The sequence below is a fragment of the Acomys russatus genome, chromosome 5, assembly GCF_903995435.1.
Source record: "Acomys russatus chromosome 5, mAcoRus1.1, whole genome shotgun sequence".
Taxonomy (NCBI): domain Eukaryota; kingdom Metazoa; phylum Chordata; class Mammalia; order Rodentia; family Muridae; genus Acomys; species Acomys russatus.
The window spans coordinates 26,043,632-26,066,086 of NC_067141.1; the positions used below are offsets into that span (position 1 = coordinate 26,043,632).

At 50.9% G+C, this 22,455-nt stretch overlaps 1 protein-coding gene across 1 annotated transcript in view; it reads right to left on the reverse strand.

Moving 5' to 3' along the window:
- The window catches only part of Lrp5 (LDL receptor related protein 5), a 103,469-nt gene extending 81,014 nt beyond the window's left edge, over positions 1-22,455 (reverse strand). The window contains exon 1 of the mRNA XM_051145770.1: positions 22,306-22,455. Coding sequence (XP_051001727.1) covers positions 22,306-22,399 — 94 coding nt within the window. The 5' untranslated portion in view covers positions 22,400-22,455. The remainder of the gene's footprint in view (positions 1-22,305) is intronic.

Below are 22,455 nucleotides of genomic sequence, written 5' to 3' on the forward strand. Positions count from 1 at the left end.
AATGAGCAGTGTGGTGCTTACAAAGACTAAAACCTTAGGTCTCTTGAAATAACCCCTTTCTTCCCTACCACAGACTACATGGCAGCAAACACGGGTGGAACGGCTCTCCTCCCTACCTCCTCCTGAGCTGAGCTACCTACAGCCCTCCCTATCCATCTACCCATCCATCTTTCTGCCCATAAATCTATCTCTCCATCCATGCATCCATCCACAGGCCTCTGGACTCACTGTGCCAGAAAACCTCATCTGGCCCACAGCCCACATTCCATTCCCCCGTTCCCCCCAAACAGCCTCCGTCTCCGACACAGTCCCCCAGGCCACCTCCAGGCCATTAGCCACTCTCTTCTATGTAGTCTTTGACGCTTCGATGATGGACAGCTGGCTCAGTTCTACCTGGTCTCCGAGGCCTGGGGAAAAGCCTATCTTCCTAGACCCTGTCATCCACATCTTCTCCAGTGCAGCCTCACTTGCCTCTTTGGGGTATGCATAGCTGATAAGCCCAACAGGGCACAGAACACAGCTGGCCAAGACCATCGTTTGTGTCAAGACCAAAACAGCCCCAGCCAGGCTGCACATCCAGAAATGTGACCACAACACACTCAGAAAGATTCTGTGTCTCCCCCACAGCAGAGGCTGGTGGGACTCTGAGAGCCCACGGAAGGCAAGAGTAGTGTCTGCTCTACCAGTAAGGCAGTGGGAAGAAACATCCAGAATTTCACAAAGCTGGCCACACTTACAGAATTACATGGTCTGCGCATGCTTCTGGCTACAGAACAAGGTCACCTCTTCACACCAGATCCTCACGGCCCCAATCCCAACCCTCTCTGTTCCAGCAATGAACACTGGCTCCTGACTACACGTCAAAGCTTGCCTTCTGCCTCTCTGCACAGGCACACCCATTTCTGCTGCCTCCTCAGTACCTCACCCAGTCTCTACAACCCCAACCCAGTCTTACCCTCATACATGGGACCCATGTTTATTTTCAAAAGCATGCCAGTGCACACACAGACAAGAGCACACAGGGGCACGCACACTCACGGCATCCGGGGGAAGCCTTCATTAACTCTGAGGTTTAGGCAAGCTTCCCGGGCAGGAACCACATTTCAAAGGTCAGGGAAGCAGGCAAGCAGGAAATATATAGGGGGCAGGTTTGGCGGTAGAACAGGAAAGAAGAAATCACTTGCAAAAGATAAAAAGAGTAAGACGGGCTAACGAGATGGCTCAATGGGCAAAGGTGCTTGCTGCACAAGCCTGGTAACCTGAGTTCAGTGCCCCAGACCCACATAAAGGTAGGAGAAACCTGACTTCACAAAGCTGTCCTCTTGCCTCCACACATGTACTGCGTCATGCACATGCCTGCACATATGCGCAATAGTTATAAATATATTTTTTAAAGAGAGATGACCAAACAGTTAAGAGCTGGTTATTCTTCCAGAGGACTGGGTTCGATTCCTAGCACCCACATAGTGGCTTGTGACCATCTGTGACTATAGCCTCCTCTGGCCTCAGTGGGCACCAGGCATGCACATGACACACAGACATATGTGCAAAGGAAACACTCAAATACATAAAATACATAAAGAAAAATCTAAAGAGAGAGAACGAGGCTGCTGGGTCAGACATCCTGGGAGTGCATGGGGCCCCTCAAATTCCTCATGACATGGGCTAGAGGGTCCCCACTGTAACACAGCAAAGTGAGGGGCTGTGTCTGACACGAGGCCACCAAGGCTCTGGGGCAGGCAGGAGGGTGTGTGGCCTTGGCTGAGGACAGGAGGCAACTGTCCTTGCATCCCCTGCTTGTGGCAAAGCCCACACACCGGAGGGTCATTCCTACTGAGGACATCTCTAGGGGTGACCGTCAGATTGCCATGAGTGGAGTCCCAGCTATCTGCTCTCAACAGAAGCTAGCCGCCCAACACCAGGTCCTCACACCACCACCCACAGCAGAAGTAGCAGCGGCTGTGAGTGGGTCACTGCCTTAGCCCAGCTCAGCCACATGAGAGAAGAGGCAAGCTCCCTCCCGCAGGTGAGCAGCCATGGTCCACTGTCAAGCAGCTCACCACGGTCACACTGTGTTCACAGAGGAGGCAGGCCCAGTTTCTAATCCTAGATACATTTTCCACCATGTCTGGCCTATGCAATGCTGGGGGGGTCCAGTGCCAGGCCTTCATGCACTTGAGGCAAGCACTCAGCTAACATTCTTTGTCCTGTTTTTTTGGTTTTAAACCAGAAAACACATTTTGAAATGCCCTGGCCTAGTGTCAGAAAGAAAACAGAGTGAGAAGAGCCAGGAGAGGCTGGGCAGAGGCACATGGACTCCAGAGTTGGGGGGGATGCCCAGCTTGGCTTATTCCCCACCAGTGGCCAGCCCACCCCCTGCCCCTTTTACAAACCAAAAGCCTGGTGCATACCAACCGGGGCTCACCTACACCCCACCTCAGCACCCTCCTCACACTCTATGGGCTTCTAGGCCACCATAGGACCACACTGGCAAGTAACTCCCCTAATAGAGATGACAAATGACCACAGGTGCTCTGGGACATTACTTCACACTCCACAGCCCAATGCTGAACCAGCCAAGTGGACCCTGCGCCTAACTCCAAGAACCCATGGAGCCCACCCAAGCTGGCTCATATGCATGGTCTGTGTCTTCACATGACCAAGGCCTCAACTAGAGTAACAGGGGGCACCAGGCCAATGGCCTCTGCAGAATCCTGGATCTAGCTGCTGACACTCTGCAGTAGAGCTTTCCAGAAAGGAGGCCCTCTACCATGAAAAGTCTTTTCCTCTGTTAATCAGTTTAACCAGGTGGCATCAACACCCAAGAACTGTGACAGTGTTCATGTCGGGGTGCTAGGTGGCCCAAAGGAAGGATACCAGCACTTCTCTGGGAAACTCTGTTTCTCCTGAACTCTCACCCTCTGACACACACGTGCATGCACACACAAGCATGGGTACAACTCCCAAAGCCCCAATTTAGCAACCACATAATGTTAGCAGCTCAGGGATACCCAGGACAAATCATGACATTGATTTATGTCTGCAAATGTGCGTTTTCACTAATTAGAAGGTTTAAGAGAGAGTAGAGAAAAATATGTATTTCAGAGTCCCAGTTTGACTTGCCAGAAACCAGCCCATTACTAACATTCTTATTTTCGACAAAATATAGCATTCTGATTACACACCATCTTGGTCCCATGGCTCCCAGCCTGCCAGGCTCCCGGAAGTGGCCCAAGACCACGGCAAAGAGCAAGATAGCGATCCCAGGATGGAGACACACTCGGGGCCCCTGGGGACCGAGTGCTTGGACATTCTGACGGGGGCAAGTCCTTCCACGGGACAATAGCAGCTTTCACTCAAGGTCTCGTGGCCTATTCTACCAGGGATAGGATAGCCACTCAGGCTCATGCATACAGGAAGACCAGCCCATCAGACAACTCCCCTAAGAGGGTAACTGTGACACTACAGCCTATCTCCAGGTCTGTTACCCATATGTATATGTTAAACAGGTCTCAGCCGGCGAGGAGCAGATCCCAGGCAATAAGGGGCCCCTTTGGCAATTTTGTCTGTGTTGGAATTGGGGTTGGGGGGAGAAAGTGTGTATGTGTGTGTATACATACAGGTATTTAGGCGGTGCGCATGTCAAGGAATAATGTGAGTTCCTGGTGCCTGTGGAAGTCAGAAGAGGGTGCCGGATCCCCAGGACCTGGAGTTAGAGAGGGTTGAGAGCTACTATGTGGGTGCTGGGAATCAAAGCAAATCTTAACCACTGAGCCATCTTTGCAGCCTCTCTGTGGTTTTTTGTTTTGTTTTGTTTTTTTCCAGGCTGGCATCATGCATGAAGCCTCAGGATGGCCTTGAACTCTGCCTCTCACGTACTGAGATTACAGGCATTAAGCCACCATACCCAGATCCTTAAGGCAGTTTCAAGGAAACAATTTATAATCCAAACGCACTTCTACTCTCTCTACTGTGGGCCTCAGTTTCCCACCTCTAATCCAGGGATGGTAGTAGTCCCATCCACAAGGCAGTGGCAACAACACACCCCAGTTGTTTTTAATCTGTTGGTTTCTGGGTGTTCCAGAGGAGGTTGCGTTTGTTTGCAAAGGGAATCTTCCCCAGCCACACCCAGCACACGAAGCGCACACACCCAGGAATCCTTCTGATCACACCAGCATCTAAGCATCAAGAGCAGCCCAAGCGGGGACTTTTGAAACTGGCTGAAGACTCCTACGGTGCCATGTTCACGCCGTGTATGGCTCATGACCCTCACTCATCTCCAGTAGAGAAGTGACAAGTTTAGTAGGCAAGGCTGCAACTCAGATACCTGGACTTTAGTGATGCCAGAGTTTTCTTGGCTGCCACCTGCCCTCCATCTGTAGTGACTTGAGCCTGCAACTCCCCTGTAGCTGAGGACCAGCACTAGACGCAACAGCTCAGAATTAGAATGCTTGTTCAGTATGTATGAAGACCTGGGTCCTGACGCAAGAAAGACAGACATACGGACAGGCAAGAAAAAGAGCCACAGACACTCAAGGTAGTGTCCCCAAGAGCGATATAGATTAAGAACTGGCATAGATGAACTCAGGGACCCAGGACTGACTGGAGCTGCAGTCCGGCTGTGGTGTCTCTGAACCACACCCTGAAAACTACTGCCAACCCCGCAACAGTTGGTCAGACCTGCCAGCTAGCTGGCTTGGCACTGACGCACTTCCACGGAGGTGGGAGAAGGTGGGATGGCCCAGGCCCTCCCCTGCAAGCCAGAGGGGGAAGTGGTTCCCGTGTGGCCACAAAGATCCCATTGTTCTGTCCCCGGAGAGGAAACTGGAGAAACCGATGTCAGAGACAAGCCTACCTTTGTACGGGCTCCCATTTCCTTCAAGTGCTGCAGAAACGAGTCAGAAAAACCGCCAAATTTATCATCGCTCTCCAAAATCTGCTTATTGAGCCAAATCTGCAGGCTTCTGCTTTCAAACAAGCCCCAGCTCCCGGAAAAGAAGTAAGAACCCAGGTGCCAAGGCCCAGGGGCCACCGCCCAAAATGGTGACTGGCGCCAACTGAGGATTCGATGACAATGCTGTCCACCATGCGGCCAAACGGACGGGTGAAAACAACAGAGGAGAAGATACAAGCCACTGCTGGGGATGTAGAGATGGCATTTTAGGCCTGGCCTTCGGCCCTCAGCCAAGCTTAGCAGGCTTGGAGGACTGTTGGCGAGTTTGGGCTCTGGCTATCCTGGAGCCTCGCTGGGTAGCAGGTCTAGAGGTTGCTGGGGATACAAGCGCGCCCAGGAGCTCTCCCCACAGTGCCTGCCTCAGACACTAGGCCACGTGGACTCTGCAACAGGAACCCAAGGAAAACCCAAACCCCTACTGAAGAGATCCAGAGAGAAGTTCAAGTCTGGCTCTGTTCTGGGGCAGGTCCTGCCTTGGTGAGCCCAGAGATCCCACGCCTGCCCTGCAGAGTACCATCTGGGGCAAGTCAACAAGGGGACTCAGATCCTGGTGGGGGAGGGGAGCATCTGTCCATAATACATAATGTGATTCGTTAGAGAGCTGGGTATGGAGGTGCAAACCTCTGACCCCAGCACTCCAGAGGCTGAGGCTGGAAGATCACCAGTCAAGACAGTCTAGGTGGAATACACAGGAAGACCCTGTCTCAAAAAGAAGGGGGTGGAGGTGTTTGCTGGAGAGACAGCTCAGGGGTTAAGAGCACTAGCTGCTCTTCAAGAGAACCTAGGTTATGCCCAAGCATCCACACAACTGCTCACAATTATCTGTGACTCCATGTGCAAGGCACCTGGCCATACCTTCTGATCTCCGAGGACACGAGGCACACGTGCACAGCCATACATGCCAGCAAAACACTCACACGAATAAAATAAAATAAACTTGAAAAAAAAATTAGTGCACTTTGCTCAATGCCCAGACTCTTCTGCAAAAGTATCACATGTGGAAGACAGCATCCAGCTGTTAGGCACACATGTTCCTCATCCTCCCCACCACACCGGAGGACAGGCAGGCACATCTCCCCACCTGTTCGCGTGGAGCCCACCTGCCAAACAGAACAGGGCCGGGCAGCAGAGAAGGGCCAGCCAGTGAAGGTAAGAGGCCCTGAGTGTCTGGATCAGGGCTCCAGCCTAGCCATCCCCCAAGTAAGACTAGGTAGGATCCACGTTCCTCACAGCACCCACCTGTACAGGACAGAGCTGTAAATGCAGCAAACATGCAGACCACACAGCAACACAGGATCTGTGCTGGCTAGTTTTATGTCAACTTGACACAACCTAAGAAACATCAATTCAGAAAAATGCCTTCATATTATCCAGCTATAGGGCATTTTCTTTTTGTTTATTTGTTTGCTTTTGGTTTCGGGTTTTTGTTTTGTTTTGTTTTGTATTGTTTTGTTTTTTTAAGACATGGTTTCTTTGTGTGGGCCTGGCTGTCCTGGAACTCACTTTGTAGACCAAGGTAGCCTCAAACTCAGAGAGCTCTGCCTGCCTCTGCCCTCCAAGTGCTAGGATTAAAGTCATGAGCCACTACATCCCGGCTGGGGCATTTTCTTAATTAGTGATTGATGGAGGAGGGCCCAGCCCATTGTACATGGGGCCCCCTAAGCTGGTCATCCTGAGCGAACAGCACCCCTCCATGGCCTCTGCATCGGCTCCTGCCTCCAGGTTCCTGCCCTGTTTGAGTTCCTGCCCTGACTTCCTTCAGTGATGAACTACAATGTGTAAATGTAAGGCAAACAAACCCTTTCCTCCCCAACTTTTTGGTTATAGTGTTTCATCCCAGCAATAGAAACCCTGACTAGGACAGGTCCCATGTGCCACCCCCTCACAGTGCCACCCCAAGCTTTGTGTGGGCACCTGAGGGTCTGCAGAAGGAGACAGACATCTCCCACGAGACCAACCTAAAGCTCCTGTAATATGGAGCTCAGGAGGAAAAGGAAGATACAGCCAGAGGCCTCCAATCCTGCACACTCTGCTCTGCTCAGCCACCAGGCTTTACTCAGTAAACACAGACCCTCAGGAAGATTTTCCCTAACAGACAACGTACTCAAGATTGAAGTGAGCAGCCATAGTCTGGATGCCTCCTCCGTCGGTTCTCACTGAGCAAACCTGATGTGTGTCTCCACCTCCTGCTGCTCTCAAGCCTTCTGACAGGACAGGGATAACTAAAAAGATCCAAATCCTCCCCACCTGTTCTGCCGTGTCAGCTGTACAGACAAAGGCAGCACAGTCCTAGGACCATAGCAGAGACCACCCCAGTCAGCTGAGCCGTGGCTCCAGCTCCAGTGCCAGTTTTGTGACTGTGGTTTTTGTTTTTGTTTTTGTTTTTTTTAGGAAGGCTCCCTGTGTAGCCCAAGCTGGCCTCAAACGCACTCTGTACCTAAGGATGAGCGTAAACTGATGACCACACAGTGTGTGCTCCTGAGTGCTGGGATTACACGTGTGTGCCACCATGCTCCGTTGTACCATACCCAGCTTTAATGCCACCCCAGGTCCTATGGGCTGACCAGCAGGACACCAGATCTGTGTTTCCTCCAAGCCGCAGCAAAGAGTAAGGCAAGACCAGAACTCAGGCACATGGACCCTGTAGGTACAACCAGAAAGGCAACAGGGCAACAGGTTTCTCATTAAAGCTCCAACATCATAAATACCACGGGAAGGGGGCTGGAGCGATGGCTCAGTGGTTGAGAGCACTGGCTGCCCCTGAAGAAGACCAGATTCAGTTCCCGGCACCCACATAGCAGCTCACGACAGAGTTTCTCAGTGTAGCCCTGACTATGCTGGACTCGCTTTGTAGACCAGGCTGGGCTCGAACTTAGAGATCTGCCTGCCTCCCTGAGTGCTGGGATTACAGGCGTGCGCCACTACACCCAGCGCTCACATACATTCAAACACATAAAGAAAACTAAAAACTAAAAACTTCATTTTCCTGAGACTGAAAGAGTCACAGAAGCTTTTTGAACATGATAAAAATGAGCTGGGCTTGGTGGCACACGCCTGTGATCCCAGGATACAAAAGTCAAGGCAGGAGGTAGAGTTCAAGAGCAGCCTCAGATACACAGAAAGCGGAGTCTAACCTGAGCTACATAAGACTCTGTCATTAAAAAAAAACAAACAAACAAAAAAGTGGAAGTGGGAGGGGCTGGAAAGATGGCTCAGCAGTTAAGAGCACTGAGTGCTCTTCCAGAGATCCTAAGTTTAATTCCCAGCAACCACATGGTGGCTCACAGCCATCTATAATGTGACCTAATGCCCTCTTCTGGCTTGCAGGTGTATATGCAGCCAAAGTACTGTATGCATAATAAAAAATAAATAAACCTTTTTTAAAAAAAGATAAAAGTATCATATAAAAGTTGCAGATACCAAGACCACCATGACATCACAGAGTCCAGGCTACGCCCATCATGACATTGCTAAGTCCAGGCTACACCCATCATGATATTGCTGAGTCCAAGCTACGCCCATCATGACATGACAGAGTCCAGGCTATGTCCATCATGACATTGCAAAGTCCAGGCTATGTTCATCATGATATCACAGAGTCCAGGCTATGCCCATCATGACATCACAGAGTCCAGGCAACGCCCATCATGACATCACAGAGTCCAGGTTATAGCCATGAAGATATCACAGAGTCCAGGCTATACCCATCATGACATCACAGAGTCCAGGCAACGCCCATCATGACATCACACAGTCCAGGCTATGCCCACCATGACATCACACAGCCCAGTCTATGTCCATCATGATATCACACAACCCAGGCTATGCTCATCATGACATCACACAGCCCAGGCCACACCCATCATGACATCACAGGGTCCAGGCCACACCCATCATGACATCACACAGTCCAGGCTACGCCCATCATGACATCACAGAATCCAAGGTCAGCCAGTATCACACAGACTGAGGCTTCATGGTCAAGAGTGCTTGGGGGCTGATGGGCTACTCAGTGCCAACAGCTCTGCCAATAGCAGTCCTCAAGTTCATGCCCTGGAAACAGCAATTACCGCAAGGAGGTGGGTCTCCACACACGGCTCAGAAGCCATAGGCAAACTGAGAGAGAGCACAAGACCTGGAAGTGGTAGAGGGCCACAGAAGGTTCTGGACTCTGTAAAGGTGAATAGGGTTGGAGAAATGTTCTAAGATCAGAGGTTGGGAAAGGCCTGCCAGACCAAAATGCTCCCACTTTAGACACCATAGAACTGGAATTCACTGAAAAATCTGGCTTAAAGAAAATGGGGGAGCCAGGAGCGGTTGCATACACCTGTAATCCCAGCACTTAGTAGCAGAGGCAGGCAGTGCTCTGAATTCAAGGCTAGCCTGGTCTACAGAGTAAATTCCAGGACAGCCAGGGATACACAGAGAAACCCTGTCTTGGAAACCCACAAGAAAGTGAGGAAGTGTAGAAATGGCTCAGCTGCTCTTCCAGGGGACCCAAACTTGGTTCCCAGTGACCTCCTTAACTCCAGCTCCAAGGGGTCTAGTGGCCTCTCCTGGACTCCTCAGCCAGTCACATGTGCAGACACAAACACACATAATCATAACTAGAAGTCAAATCAAATCTTTAAAAGAAAAAAACGAAAACCGGGCTGGGGGCGGGCTCAGTCAGTAGAGGCTTGCCTAACACACATGAAGCCGCGGGCTCAACCCCCAGCACTGACTAAAACTGGGAGAGTGGTAGTGCAGACCTGCAACTGAAACAGGAAGATCAAAAATTCAGTCATCCTCAGATACATAGGAGACAAAGCTTGGGACACATGAGACCCTGACTTTTACACACACACACACACACACACACACACACACACACACACACACACACATTCTATTCTGTCTAGAACAGAAGACAAACAGGCAAAAAGAAGGTCGCAGAAAGCATGATGGCCAACATCATCCATAGCTGATGTCACTCATCCTGACCTTTCACCAGATGAGCAATGTGGGGTCAAAGGGTGAAGCCTTAGAGCCTGGATGGTTAGTGAGGGAAAGGGACAGACTTCCACTCTGAGCTTCCAACTTGAACACAGAGAAGGCTGGGGCAGTGCGGCCACACCCTGGCTCACACCACCCAGTCTCCTTGAGAAACCAAGTCGGGTTGGGGACAGCACGGAGAAGTTGCCTGGCCTCCAGAAGCAAATGAGGGCGGAGCACATCTTGCCCAAAGCCACATGGTATGCATTACGTTCAGCTCCAGAGCCAGGCCCGGCCTGCACCCTGTGGATGCGAGGATCCGAGCTGACGGGGACAAAGGCTGGAGGGCACCCAGGCTGAGCTCTGGCTAGGCCACACTGGGCAGCTATTAATGGACCCATTGAGCAATTTCCTGAGAGCTCTGCCAGGCAGGAGCAGCTTTCCCATCCAAGCTAGCAGAGGGGCACAGCCCAGGGAAGTGCTGGGAGGCACTCACCTTTTACTCTGTAAAGATTTAGGGAAAGAGCATAACTATCTGCAGGTGGTCTTAGTTACAGCCTCGTGCCTTCAGACTGAAGCTGAAAGTAATCTGCACTGGCGTGGGCTCCCCAAGTCAGCATGGTGGCAGTGTCTCCAGACAGTCCCACTATCAACCTCTTGAAAGCAAAACACAGCGTCTAATGAAAATTCCAAATGATAAGACTGGCTCTACCACAGGTGGCGGATGAATCGCCCTCCACAGCCAGGGTCTGCAGAACACACCACGTCGACCCCAACACCTGTTGGATGTCACAGTTTACTGTTCCCAGGCCAAGACATCAAAGGAAGAGGTCAAGAGGCTGACTCTGCATGAGTAAAGCCCAAAGACAGCCAACAAGCTTCCCAAAAGAACAGAGAGGAGAGGTTATCTCAGAACACCTCTGATGGTACAAAGATCAGGGCGGAGAGGCGGCAGGCCACCTGGTGGGAACGTCCAGGAGCAGAAGCCAGGTGTCCACCACACAGGGAAGAGCGGCAATCTGGTTGAAGGAGATAAGCCAGCCATTTCGTCACGGTGGAGGGGGCAGCTCCCCACTCAAAGGCCAGATCCCCATACCTCAGACCACATACTTTAAAAAAAAATAGCAGTCAGGAACTGGAGAGATGGCTCAGTGGCTAGGAGCCCTTACTGCACTTATGGAAGACCCGAGTCCAGTTCTCAGAAGCCACATCAAGTGGCACACAACCACCTGTTACTCCAGCCCCACGAGGTATGACACCACTTTCTGGTTTCTGTGGACACTAAGGTGAACATAACTACACACACAAATATATGTCATTAAAAGCAAAATTTTGGGGGGCTGGAGAAATGGATTACCAGTTAAGAACACTGGTTGGTCTTCCAGGGGACCAAAGTTCAATTCCCAGCACCCACATAGAAGCCTCTTGGGCATTGTATGTACATGGTGCACAGACATACAAGCAGACAAAATACTAAGCACATAAAATATAAAGGTTTAAATTTTATTTTCGTAAATCTTGTTTTAAAACTAGGGAGGTCGGCCGGGCATGGTGGTGCACACTTTTAATCTCAGCAGTTGGGAGGCAGAGGCAGGCGGATCACTGTGAGTTTGGGGCCAGCCTGGTCTACAAAGCAAGTCCAGGACAGCCAAGGCTAATACAGAGACCCTGTCTTGGGAAAAAAAAAAAAAAAAAAACCTAGGGAGGTCAGTTGTAGTAGCTCACACCTTTAATGCTCAGAAGACTCAGAAGGCAGAGGCGGATGAGCTCTGGGAGCTGAAGACTGTGTGGTCCTACATGTAGCTTCAGGCCAGGAAGGGACACATAGAGGGACCTTGTCTCAAGACAAACAGGGAGATAATCTGAATGTAAAACACAGGGCAATAAAACAAAAACTGACCTGGAAAAAAATGAATATATTTATAATCTGGATGTAGGATAAAAAGAAATGCAACCATAAGACATAAAACTGACAGTTCCAATTATACAAAACATTTTTTTGCTTTGGTTTGGTTTTTCTGAGACAGAATCTCACTATCTTGCCCAGGTTGGCCTCAAAATCATAGCAGTCCCCTTGCGTCAGTCTCGTGAGTGCTAGAGTTACAGGCATGTGCCAACCACACTCAGTTGTTTTGTTTGGGACAGGATCTCACTCTGTAGCCCAGGCTAGCCTCAAACTCATGTCAATACTCCTGCCTTAACCTCCTGAGTACTGAGTAATAAGCAAACATACCTAGCAGAAACTCTTTAATGTCTTTATGATACTGCCAAATATACACTAGTATATCACAGTCGTATTATATATATTACCATATATATTAAAGACTAGCCATAGATCTGAAGGAAAATGTGAGACAAATACCCCAAACAACAAGTTCCCCCCATTCAATACCATTTGGCTTTTCAAAAGAACATAGAGCCAAAGCGCATCTTACAGGTCAGCAGATGGAGACAGGCCACACGTGACGACAGAGTGGTCAGATTCACATTAAAGATATGAACGCATGTTAAAAATACAACAAAAATACATGTCAAAAAGCTATGCCCAAGGAGAGAAATAAGACAGGCTATAAAGATAAGCATCAGCTGCACCGTGGTGGCAGCACTCGGGAGGCAGAGGCAGGCGGCGGATCTCTTTAAGTATGAGGCCAGCCTGGTCTACAAAGTGAGCCCAGAACAGCCAGGACACAGAGAAACCCTATCTTGAAAAACCATAGAGAGAGAGAAAGAGAGAGAGAGAGAGAGTAGGGGGGCTTTCTAGGAAGATAGATCAGGGAGATTTACTGCAGGCCAGGTTGAGTGAGGTTGGAAAGTAACCACTTTATAAGTAAAGTTCTTGTTTGGGTGATAAAAATGTGTGAAGATGCATGGTAACACACACATTGACAATGTACTGGTGTCACAGATCTCTACACACTTAGAAACAGTCAAGGGGCCGGGCGTGGTGGCGCACGCCTTTAATCCCAGCACTCGGGAGGCAGAGGCAGGCAGATCGCTGTGAGTTGGAGGACAGCCTGATCTACAAAGTGAGTCCAGGACAGTCAAGGCTACACAGAGAAACTCTATCTCAAGAAAAAATAAAAAATAAAAACAGTCAAGGGGGGCTGGGCGTGGTGGCACACGCCTTTAATCCCAGTACTCCGTAGGTAGAGGCAGGTGGATCACCCAGTCTAACAAGTGACAGCCAAGGGCTACACAGAGAAGCCCTGTCTTGAAAAACAAAACAAAACAAACAAAATCAGTCAAGGGTCAGAGTGATGAGAGTGGGGGTACTCGCTACCAAACCTGACAACCTGAGTTGGATCCCCAGGGACCCACATGGAAGCAGGGCACTGATTCTCACAAGCTGTTCTCTGACCTCCACATGTGTGCCATAGCATGTACATGGCCCCCCACACAGACAATAAACAAAGTATGATAAAAACTAAAAAGAACAGGGGCTAGAGAGAGATGATAAATCTGTGGTTTGGAACCCTGGCTGCTCTTCTAAAGGGCCTGGGTTTAATTCCCAACACCCACATGGCAGCTCACAACTGTAACTCCAGTTCCAGGGGATCTGATGCACTGTTCTGGCCTCTGCGGGCACAGAGCACACATATGGTGCACAGACATATATGCATGCAAAATAACTATATACATATAAATAAATAACTTTTTCAGTTAAAAGGAACAGTCAAACTGGCAAGTTTTATGCTAGACACAGTTTACAGCAACTTAAAAAGGAGGAGGAAGAGGAGGAGGAGGAGGAGAAGGAGAAGAAGAAGGCGACGGCAGGCTTATCCAGGGTGCTGGAGAGATGGGTTATCAATTAAGGGCATTGGTTGCTCTGGCCGAAGACTGGTTTAGCGCCCAGCACATACACAATGGTTCACAGGCTTCCGTAACTCCCATTTCAGGAGATCCAACACCCTCTTCTGGCCTCTGTAGACTGCATGCACATGGTATACAACCATACATGAAAGCAAAAACTCATACACATATACTAAAGTAAATAAATCTTTCTTTTTTTTTTTAAGTGGTTTTTTTTTCCTAAATTAAAAACATAGGAGTTGGGCTACACTCAACAATAGAATGTGTGCTGAGCACAGGCCTTGGGTTCCAAACCCAACACACCACACCACACCACAACACACACACACACACCCCAGGTTGGCATAACACAGATGGATCCCAGGGACCATTTTTCTAGCAGTGACCCCCATGCTTGGACACCTATGGGAAAGGCCACCTACTACTCAGGGCTGTTCTGTAGGCAGGGCTCTACCAGCGGCTGCAGAAGAATCACAAGGCCACGGATGAGCGACCCCAGGTATCCTCTACTTGCCCAGATGCCCACAGATGACGCAATGGCTTTGGCCACGATGGGCCAGCCTGCCACCAGTCCCAGGGCCACTCCTAACTGACCATTCCTGTTTCCTGGTCGTGTAAGTGGTGGCCAAAGAGAGAGCCAACTTGGAAACACTCAGTCACCAGCTTGCAGCGCACCCTGATGCCCATGCAGGCTCACTGGCGGGCTCTTCTGCCGCTAGGCTGTTTGTTACCAAGAGCGGGAGGTAGTGTGACCTGTAGTCAAAGGGCAGTGGATGGCAGGACCCACACCAGGCAGCAGAGTCACACAGCCTCCCAGCCCTAGCTGGGCCATCTTTAAAAAGATAATTCTCTGACTGACTGCAAAGGCCTAAGACAGACATTAGTGCAGGCCTCGAGCTGGTCCTGTACTGTCAACCCACCCAAGGTGGGGTAACTGCTGGAGGCTGAAGCAGACACACATGCAAGCCAACACTGCTCTATAATGAAGCTCTTCTGTCGGTGTGAAAAACAAAAACAAAAAAGAAACAAATAAAAGAACCTCTGACAAGCTGGGCGTGGTGGTGCACGCCTTTAATCCGAGCACTCAGGAGGCAGAGGCAGGTGGATCGCTGTGAGTTCTAGGCCAGCTTGGTCTACAAAGCGAGTCCAGGGCAGCCAAGGCTACACAGAGAAACCCTGTCTCGAAAAACCAAACCAAAACAAACAAGCAAACAAACAAACAAAAACCAAAACCAAAATATCTCTGACAAATGCAACTTAAAGGGTGTAAAGGTTTGTGTGTTAACCTGTCACTGAGGGAAATCAAGGCAGGAACCTCAAGCAGCTGGTCACAGCAGAGAGAAACGAGCGCACGCATGCTCGCTGTTCGGCTGACTTTCTCCACTCCTACACGGCGCAGGGAATGGTGCCGCCTACAGAGTCTTCTCACCTCAATTAAGGAAATCATGACAACTGCCCTCAAGCTTGTTCCCAGACCAAGCTGATCTAGACAACCTCTCGCTGAGGCTTTCTTCTCAGGCAATTTTAGATTGGGTCATGTTGACAACTGGAATTAACCACACAAGGCAGGCTTTGCCAGAGACTGGGTCCCAGAGCTGGAACTGCAGAGATTGGGCTGGGCCCATAGGCTGGTGAGACAGCAGGACAGCCCTTAAAGGGATCCTAGAAGGGCTGGGTAGAAGCCCCAAGTGGCCCAATGGGTCAGCTTCCTGTACGCTTCAGCCCTTTTGAGGCCAGTGTGGTGCCAACTACACCCACAAGTTGACAGGGACAAATCAGAAGCAACTGTGCCCAGCAGGAGGAACAGGTAACGATTCAAGTCAGGCTTGGAAGGGCCTCAAAGAACGGGCAGGCTGATTTTGTTTTACCATTAAAGAAACTGAGGCACACAGAAGGGAACATTCCAAGGCTCCACACAGAAGCAGAAGGCTGTGGCAGGCCCCTTAGCAGCCCTTGACACACCTGCACCAACGCCCATGGCCACGCAATGCCTCATGGGTTCCTTCCTAGAAGAGCTGCTGTCGGTTTCTGGAGGAGCCTGGGGACACCTTCCCCAAGACTCCCAGAGAGGCCGAGAGGCCTCCCTTGGGAAAACCACGCCTCGGTTTGGCCCCAAACACTTGTCACCTCACAAAACAACTAAGAAAACACCCAGAAAGGATTGCCTTCCAACCCTGAAAGGGCATGTTACCACAGCAACCTTCCCGAAGGGTCCATTGCAAAGGGATCCCAAGCCTGAGGGGCAAAAAACCAGGAGAAGCTGACGCCTCCTCCGGGTACATTAGGTTCTATGGGAACTCAAGATTCCCACAATGGGCCACAGCCCAGCAGATCAAGCAGGACTCACTGGAGGGCAACCACTCCCATAAGGCAACAGGCAGGGGAAAAACCAGAAGCCCAAGGCTGGAGCTACATAATGATTCCTTGGGGTTCAGAGTGTAGGGACCAAGGTACACGCACCACATGGGCAAAAGTGCCATATCCTGGCCACACATACCTCTCCATTGCTTAGGGACACCAGGACACTTGCTCACGGCCCAGAAAGCAACGCCCTGTCAGCCAGGTGGGGCCTCCAGCTGATCTCTATCATCTTAACCCAACTCCCAGCCCCACAGAGGACAAGAAACTCAGCTCGGCAGCCTACACTCAGCCTCCTTTCAAAGGGAACCTGGATACCCAAGATGGACTCAAAGCGTCTCCCTCACCATGGTGGTGACGGAAGGAACATTGTGTCCTCCCAGCTTCGCAGATCCCACAGGTGCTGGCAAGGCTGGTCCATCAGCTCAATTTTGTAGATGTGGAAACTGAGGCTAAGAGCCAGCAAGCCACTTTCCAGAGGCTGGAGGGAAACCAGGGTAGACCCGCCAGCTAGGCCTGGGGCCACCTCCCTGTGGGCCCCACAGCTGCCTCCACCCGTCACACTTGGACGGCTCTGCCCCAGGCGGCTGGCTCAGAGCCCACGTGAGGCTTTCCAAGCAAATGTGAGCAGAGTCACGAAGCCCAGAAGCTGGGTGCAGCCCGCAGCTCCCACCACGCCTGCTCCACAGACTCACGTTTCCAGAGGTTATCAAGGGATCCAAGCCCAGGGCCTCCAGACCAGTGTCCAGCCCCCTCTTCGTCTGGAAGGCAAAACGGAACACTCCTTCCACACTCTCAGGACCCAGGCTCCATGCGGATGGGTGTGAAGGGAAACACAGACCGGCTGGAGGCCAGCACAGAGTGTCCAGCTTGTCCCCATAGCTTGTCACACTTCTGAACCTCCCGATAGTAGCCCCCACATTCATTTCCTGAAAGCCCCAGGCAACCAGGACCAACTAACTCAACTAGTGAGTAAATGTGGTCTATCCACACGGTAGACTAGCACTCAGCGGTAAAATGGGCTGATGTCCCACCCCACGTGCTACAAAGAAGTCAGACAGCACACACATGAAATGCAACCAGGTACTACAAACTGGCTAATTCTAGCTATTCAGGGGGCTGAGGCAGGGGAATCACTTGAGGCCAGGAGTTCAAGGCCAGCCCCCAAGAAGAGCCCTGAACAGGCCTTCTCCAGAGACAGAAGGAATACTGCAGTAGGAAGATGGGAAACCACAGTTCAATAAGAATGGAATTTGCTTTGGAACACTAAGATGTTTTCTAATTGGTTGCAATCCACATGAATATGTCCAATGCCTGAGTCCTGCACCTTTAAAGAGATATGACTAGGCTGGGTATAAACTTCAACTCCAATTTTTTTTTTTTTTTTTTTTTTTTTTTGGTTTTTTGAGACAGGGTTTCTCTGTGTAGCCTTGACTGTCCTGGACTCACTCTGCAGACCAGGCTGGCCTCGAACTCACAGCGATCCACCTGCCTCTGCCTCCCGAGTGCTGGAATTAAAGACGTGTGCCATCATGCCTGGCACAACTCCAATATTTTGTAAGGTTTATTTTTACTTTATGTGTGTGAGCAGTTTACCTATTGATGTGCCTAGAGAGGCTGGAAGAGGTGGTGGATCCTCTAGAACTGAAGCTACAGATGGTTGTGAGCTGCCATGTGGATGCTGGGAATCGAACCCTGGTCCTCTGTACTTATCCACTGAGCCATCTCTTTAGCCCCATCAAAACCAACTTTTATTTTTTATTTTTTGGGTTGATTGGGGGGGGGGCTGGCCTTGAGCTGGGGACCCTCCTGTCTCTGCCTCCTGAGTACTGGATGACAGCATGTGCCAGCATGCCCAAATGCTGCACAGATAGATACTGCTGCCCTTGCAGGGGACTCGAGGGAGGCCCCAGCACTCACACAGCTCACAATGGCCTGTACTTCTAGTTCCAGGGGATCTGATGCCCTCTTCCGAACTCCGATGGTGAACTGCACCCACACATGTGCACACGGACACACGCACACAATTTTAAATAAAAATAAATCTTTTGGGCTGGAGAGATGGCTCAGTGGTTAAGAGTACCATCTGCGGGCTGGACAGATGGCTCAGAGGTTAAGAACACTGGCTGTTCTTCCAAAGGTCCTGAGTTCAAATTCCAGCAACCACTTGGTGGCTCACAACCATCTATAATGTGATCTGATGCCCTCTTCTGGTATGCAGGTGTACATGCAGGAAGAGCATTGTATACAGAATAATAAATGAATAAATCTTTAAAAAAAAAAGAGTACCATCTCTTCTTCCAAAGGTCCTGGGTTCAATTCCCAGCAACCACATGGTAGCTCACAACCATCTATAATGAGATCTGGTGCCCTCTGCTGTCGTTCAGGTGTACACGCAGGCAGAACATTGTACAAATAATAAATAAATCTTTAAAAAAAATAAGTAAGTAAATAAATCTTTTGAAAAAAGCATGGTGGCACACACCTTTAATCTCAGTGCTTGGTAGGCAGAGGCAGGAGGATCTCTGTGAGTTCAAGATCAACCTGGTCTATACATCCAGTTCCAGCCAACCACAACTACAGTGAACTCTGCTCTCGAATAACAAATTTAATAATGATAATAATAACAATAACAACAATAATAGCCAAAAAATACTATTAACAACCTCAGTTCCAAACCGTTCCCCTAAGACTCCTTGATTGGGGGGCTGGAGCAATGGCTCAGTGGTTAAGAGTGCCGCCTGCTCTTTCAGAGGTCCTGAGTTCAATTCCCAGCAACCACATGGTGGCTCACAACCATCCATAATGTGATTTGATGCTCTCTTTGGCAGGTAAAGCACTCATATGCAAATAAAGTGGGTTTAAAAAAAAAAAAAACAGGCTGGAGAGATGGCTCAGCGGTTAAGATCACTGACTGCTTTTCCAGAGGCCCTGAGTTCAATTCCCAGCAACCACATGGAGGCTCACAACCATCTATAACATGATCTAACTAATGTGCACTGTATACATAACAATCTTTTTAAAAAATTTTTAAAAAGGCTCCTTGATTGACTCGGCCTGTATGCCCTTTAGCCTTGTGTCCATCCCAAAGGCTTCTTGACCTCAGGGTCACATGGCACAAGCTGATCTTTCTCAGCAGTCTGGGGTCTGGAACCTCTGGTCCATGTGCCGAGGATTCTCTTCTTCCATGGCTTTGTAGCAGCCCACATGCCTCTCCATGGACACCAGGCACCGATACTGCCTATGTATGTCACCCTGTCCTATTCTACCCAGAAAGCTTAACCTGGTACCAGTCACCAGAAAAACAGGTACAGTAAAGATGGCCATTGGTGTTCCCCACTAAGAAGTCACTAAGTTAGTGGCAGGAAGTATTTTGATAGCCATGTTACTGAGAAGAAAAGAGCAAGGTGGGGTCATCCTCCTACCTCCCCCTAGTAAGTGCCAAGGCGGAGACTAGACTATGGGCCCCGGGGCCCTGTCCGTGTCCTTTCACTTCCTAACCTTCATCTGTGGCTGTGAGTTAAATTCATCAGTTATTGGATATCCAAGATCACAACACAGAAGAAAAGCCCAGAGCAGGGCCTGGGAAGATGGCTCAGCTGGTAAAGTGGGTCCTATACAAGCATGATCCATACCAGCACTCATGTAAAGAAACAGGCATGGTGACATGCTTATAGTCAGTGAGGCCCAGTTCCCAGGGAGAGGCCTTGTCTCAGAGAACAAGGTGGGCGCTCCCGAGAAACACTACCCAGGGCTGACCTCCATCCTCCAGATGCACATGATGGCTCCTGAGGAAAGCCACTGAAGGCCTGACCTCTAACCTTTACATGTGCAGGCATGCCCATACATGAACATACAAAATCCATACCATGTAGAAACAGCCTCTAGAATTCCAAGGCCAGAAAGATTAAACAACTGTCCCCAAAGCTCTGCCACCACTACCCAAGACCTGGGCTGGAACTGGTGCTGCATCCACCTAACACTTCCCAACACGGAAAAAGGGGGGGGGGGCGCGCTAGATCCACAGAGAGGCTATGTAAGCCTTCCAAAGACAAACAGCAATCGGGCATAAAAACCCTAGTTGGTTACCACCACCCCACTCTCCAGGCCTGTGCGAATCAGGTGACAGAGTCCTCACCTGGCTGCACCAGACCCCCGACACACCTGCTAGCTGTCTGAGTAGTTGACACACTGTAGTCAAAATAAAACGGGTTCCAACTATGCTGGGAACCACGAGATGGCTCTTCCCCGGAGAAGCTCAGGACAAATGTGGGATCAAACAGGTTGCCTGGGTCATTTGTTGCACAGAGAGATCAAGAACAGGGCCTTGGTCTGGAGGGGATGCCACTCAACATTTAACCCAACACGTGCCGGCTGGGCCCTCCCAGGGGCAGGCAGCCCATATCTGCAGGAACCCCATCCAGGGGGCCAGACAGGCAAGGTGGGTCCAGGGACAAGTGCTTCAGGCATGGAGGAAGGAGCCTAGGGCTTCCAGGCTGGGGAATGTGTTTTCTCGGAGACCACTAGAACAAAGGCTTTTCTGTGAGCTCACAGCTTCAATTTGCAACAGGAAGCAATCAGGAAAAATAATTAGCTGCCCACTTACTGCCTTCCCTCCAGCCTCCCAAAGCGTGAATCTCAGACAGACATTCCGGGGTCGCACAGCCACCCAGAAGAGTCAAAAATAAGAGCTTCAGGAAGATTCCTCCCTTTGCATCCATTTTAGGCCTGGATTACCCCACCAGCTGGTACTCCTGTGGCCTGGCTTCCTAATGTTAAAATAATCGTCTCTATTTTTTGCCTCATACACCACCAAACTACGAAGATGTTAAGTCTGGGCTACCAGACAACAGGCCGGGGATTCCAGTGATGTCAACCCCACCTCGGACAGGAAAGTTGGCTTACAAACCCCACCTTTAAAACAAACAGCACCATCGCCGTCGTCCGTCCCCCCCCAATACCCCTTCTGCAGCCACGACCCAGGCATTTCCGGAAAGAGCAGCGCTGGCCTGGACTTCCCACGGCCTGTCACAGTTTTGTCTTCGCCTTGTTTTGCTAGCACCAGACAGGGCCGGAAAATGTAAACATGATCCCGAGGAGACAAGTTTAGGGAGAGACGCCCCACCAGCCCTCAGGCTGAGGCTGAAAAACTAACTCTAGGGCTGGAAGAAGCCAGCCCCCCTCAATCCTCCACTCCCCCAAAACCTGGATGGAAGGGACCACAGCCCAGAGACTCTGAGCACAGAGCCAGGCCTAGCCACCACCACCCCCCAAGTGTCTACCCTAGAAATACACAGGGGGACAGCTGTTCGACTTAATAAGGCCCAAACAAAGGGACCTGAAGTTGTCCCCCTATCCCACCCCAAAATGCCACCAACACCATCCAAGAGTTCAAGAATATCTGCCGGACCCTTGGACAGCCACACTCCAGAAAAACAAAACACAACACACTCGAAAACAATGATTTAGGTGGCAAGAGGCTTGCTTTAAAAACCACATGGCAATCTCCGAATTAAGAGAACATGTGTAGTGTTTCCAACTGCTTCGTTTCTAGAGAGTCCGCCTGACCTCAACTCCACCCCTCAAGACACACCAAAAGCTAGAAAGTTCTCCGGCCGGCCACTTTCCCAAAGGTGGGTCCAACTAAGGCAGGACCATACCTCTCCCCACACCAAGGCACCCATGAAACCGATGCCAGGGCTGGACACTGGTCAGCAGCGGCCAGCGCCACTGTTTGGGGGCCTGAGCGGTCAGATGGGTCACTGAGGTCACAGGGGCACCTGGCAAGTGTCAGCCGGTTTGGAAGTCTGACAGCCACGCAAGTCAAAGAGTCTGCAGCTGGGCCAGGCCGCCCCGCGCGTGGCTCTCCGAACTCCCTAGCTTGCAACTTCAGGCACTTCCCAGGGCTCGGTAGGCCGGCCGCCACAAGCCGACTCGCGAAAAGTTTTCCCAATAGTTCGTGATAGGCCAGGCCTGCCCGGGGCCACCGCGATGCCTGTGGGCACACTGCTGAGCGCGCCCCGCGCCCCGAGCCTTGGGCAGGTGAGGGCCCGCCCGCGCCGCACCTGGCGGGCTCAAGTCCCTGGGGAGGGGCCCCGGCGGGAGAGACAAAGGGCCCGCGCGCGGTCCCCCGGCGCGCGCTCCAACTCGCCCGCAACTTGCAAAGTGGCTGCTACGGCCCTGGCCATTGTCCCCCGCGCCCACCTTACCCGCGGCGGGGGCCAGGCTGCAGCACAGCAACAGCAGCAACAGCAGCGGCGGCGGCAGCGGCGGCGGAGGGGCTCGGGTCGGCACCGTTTCCATGTCGTCTGGCGGCCGGGAGCGCCGCGGGCTCACTCGGGCTCCATGGCGCGCGCGGC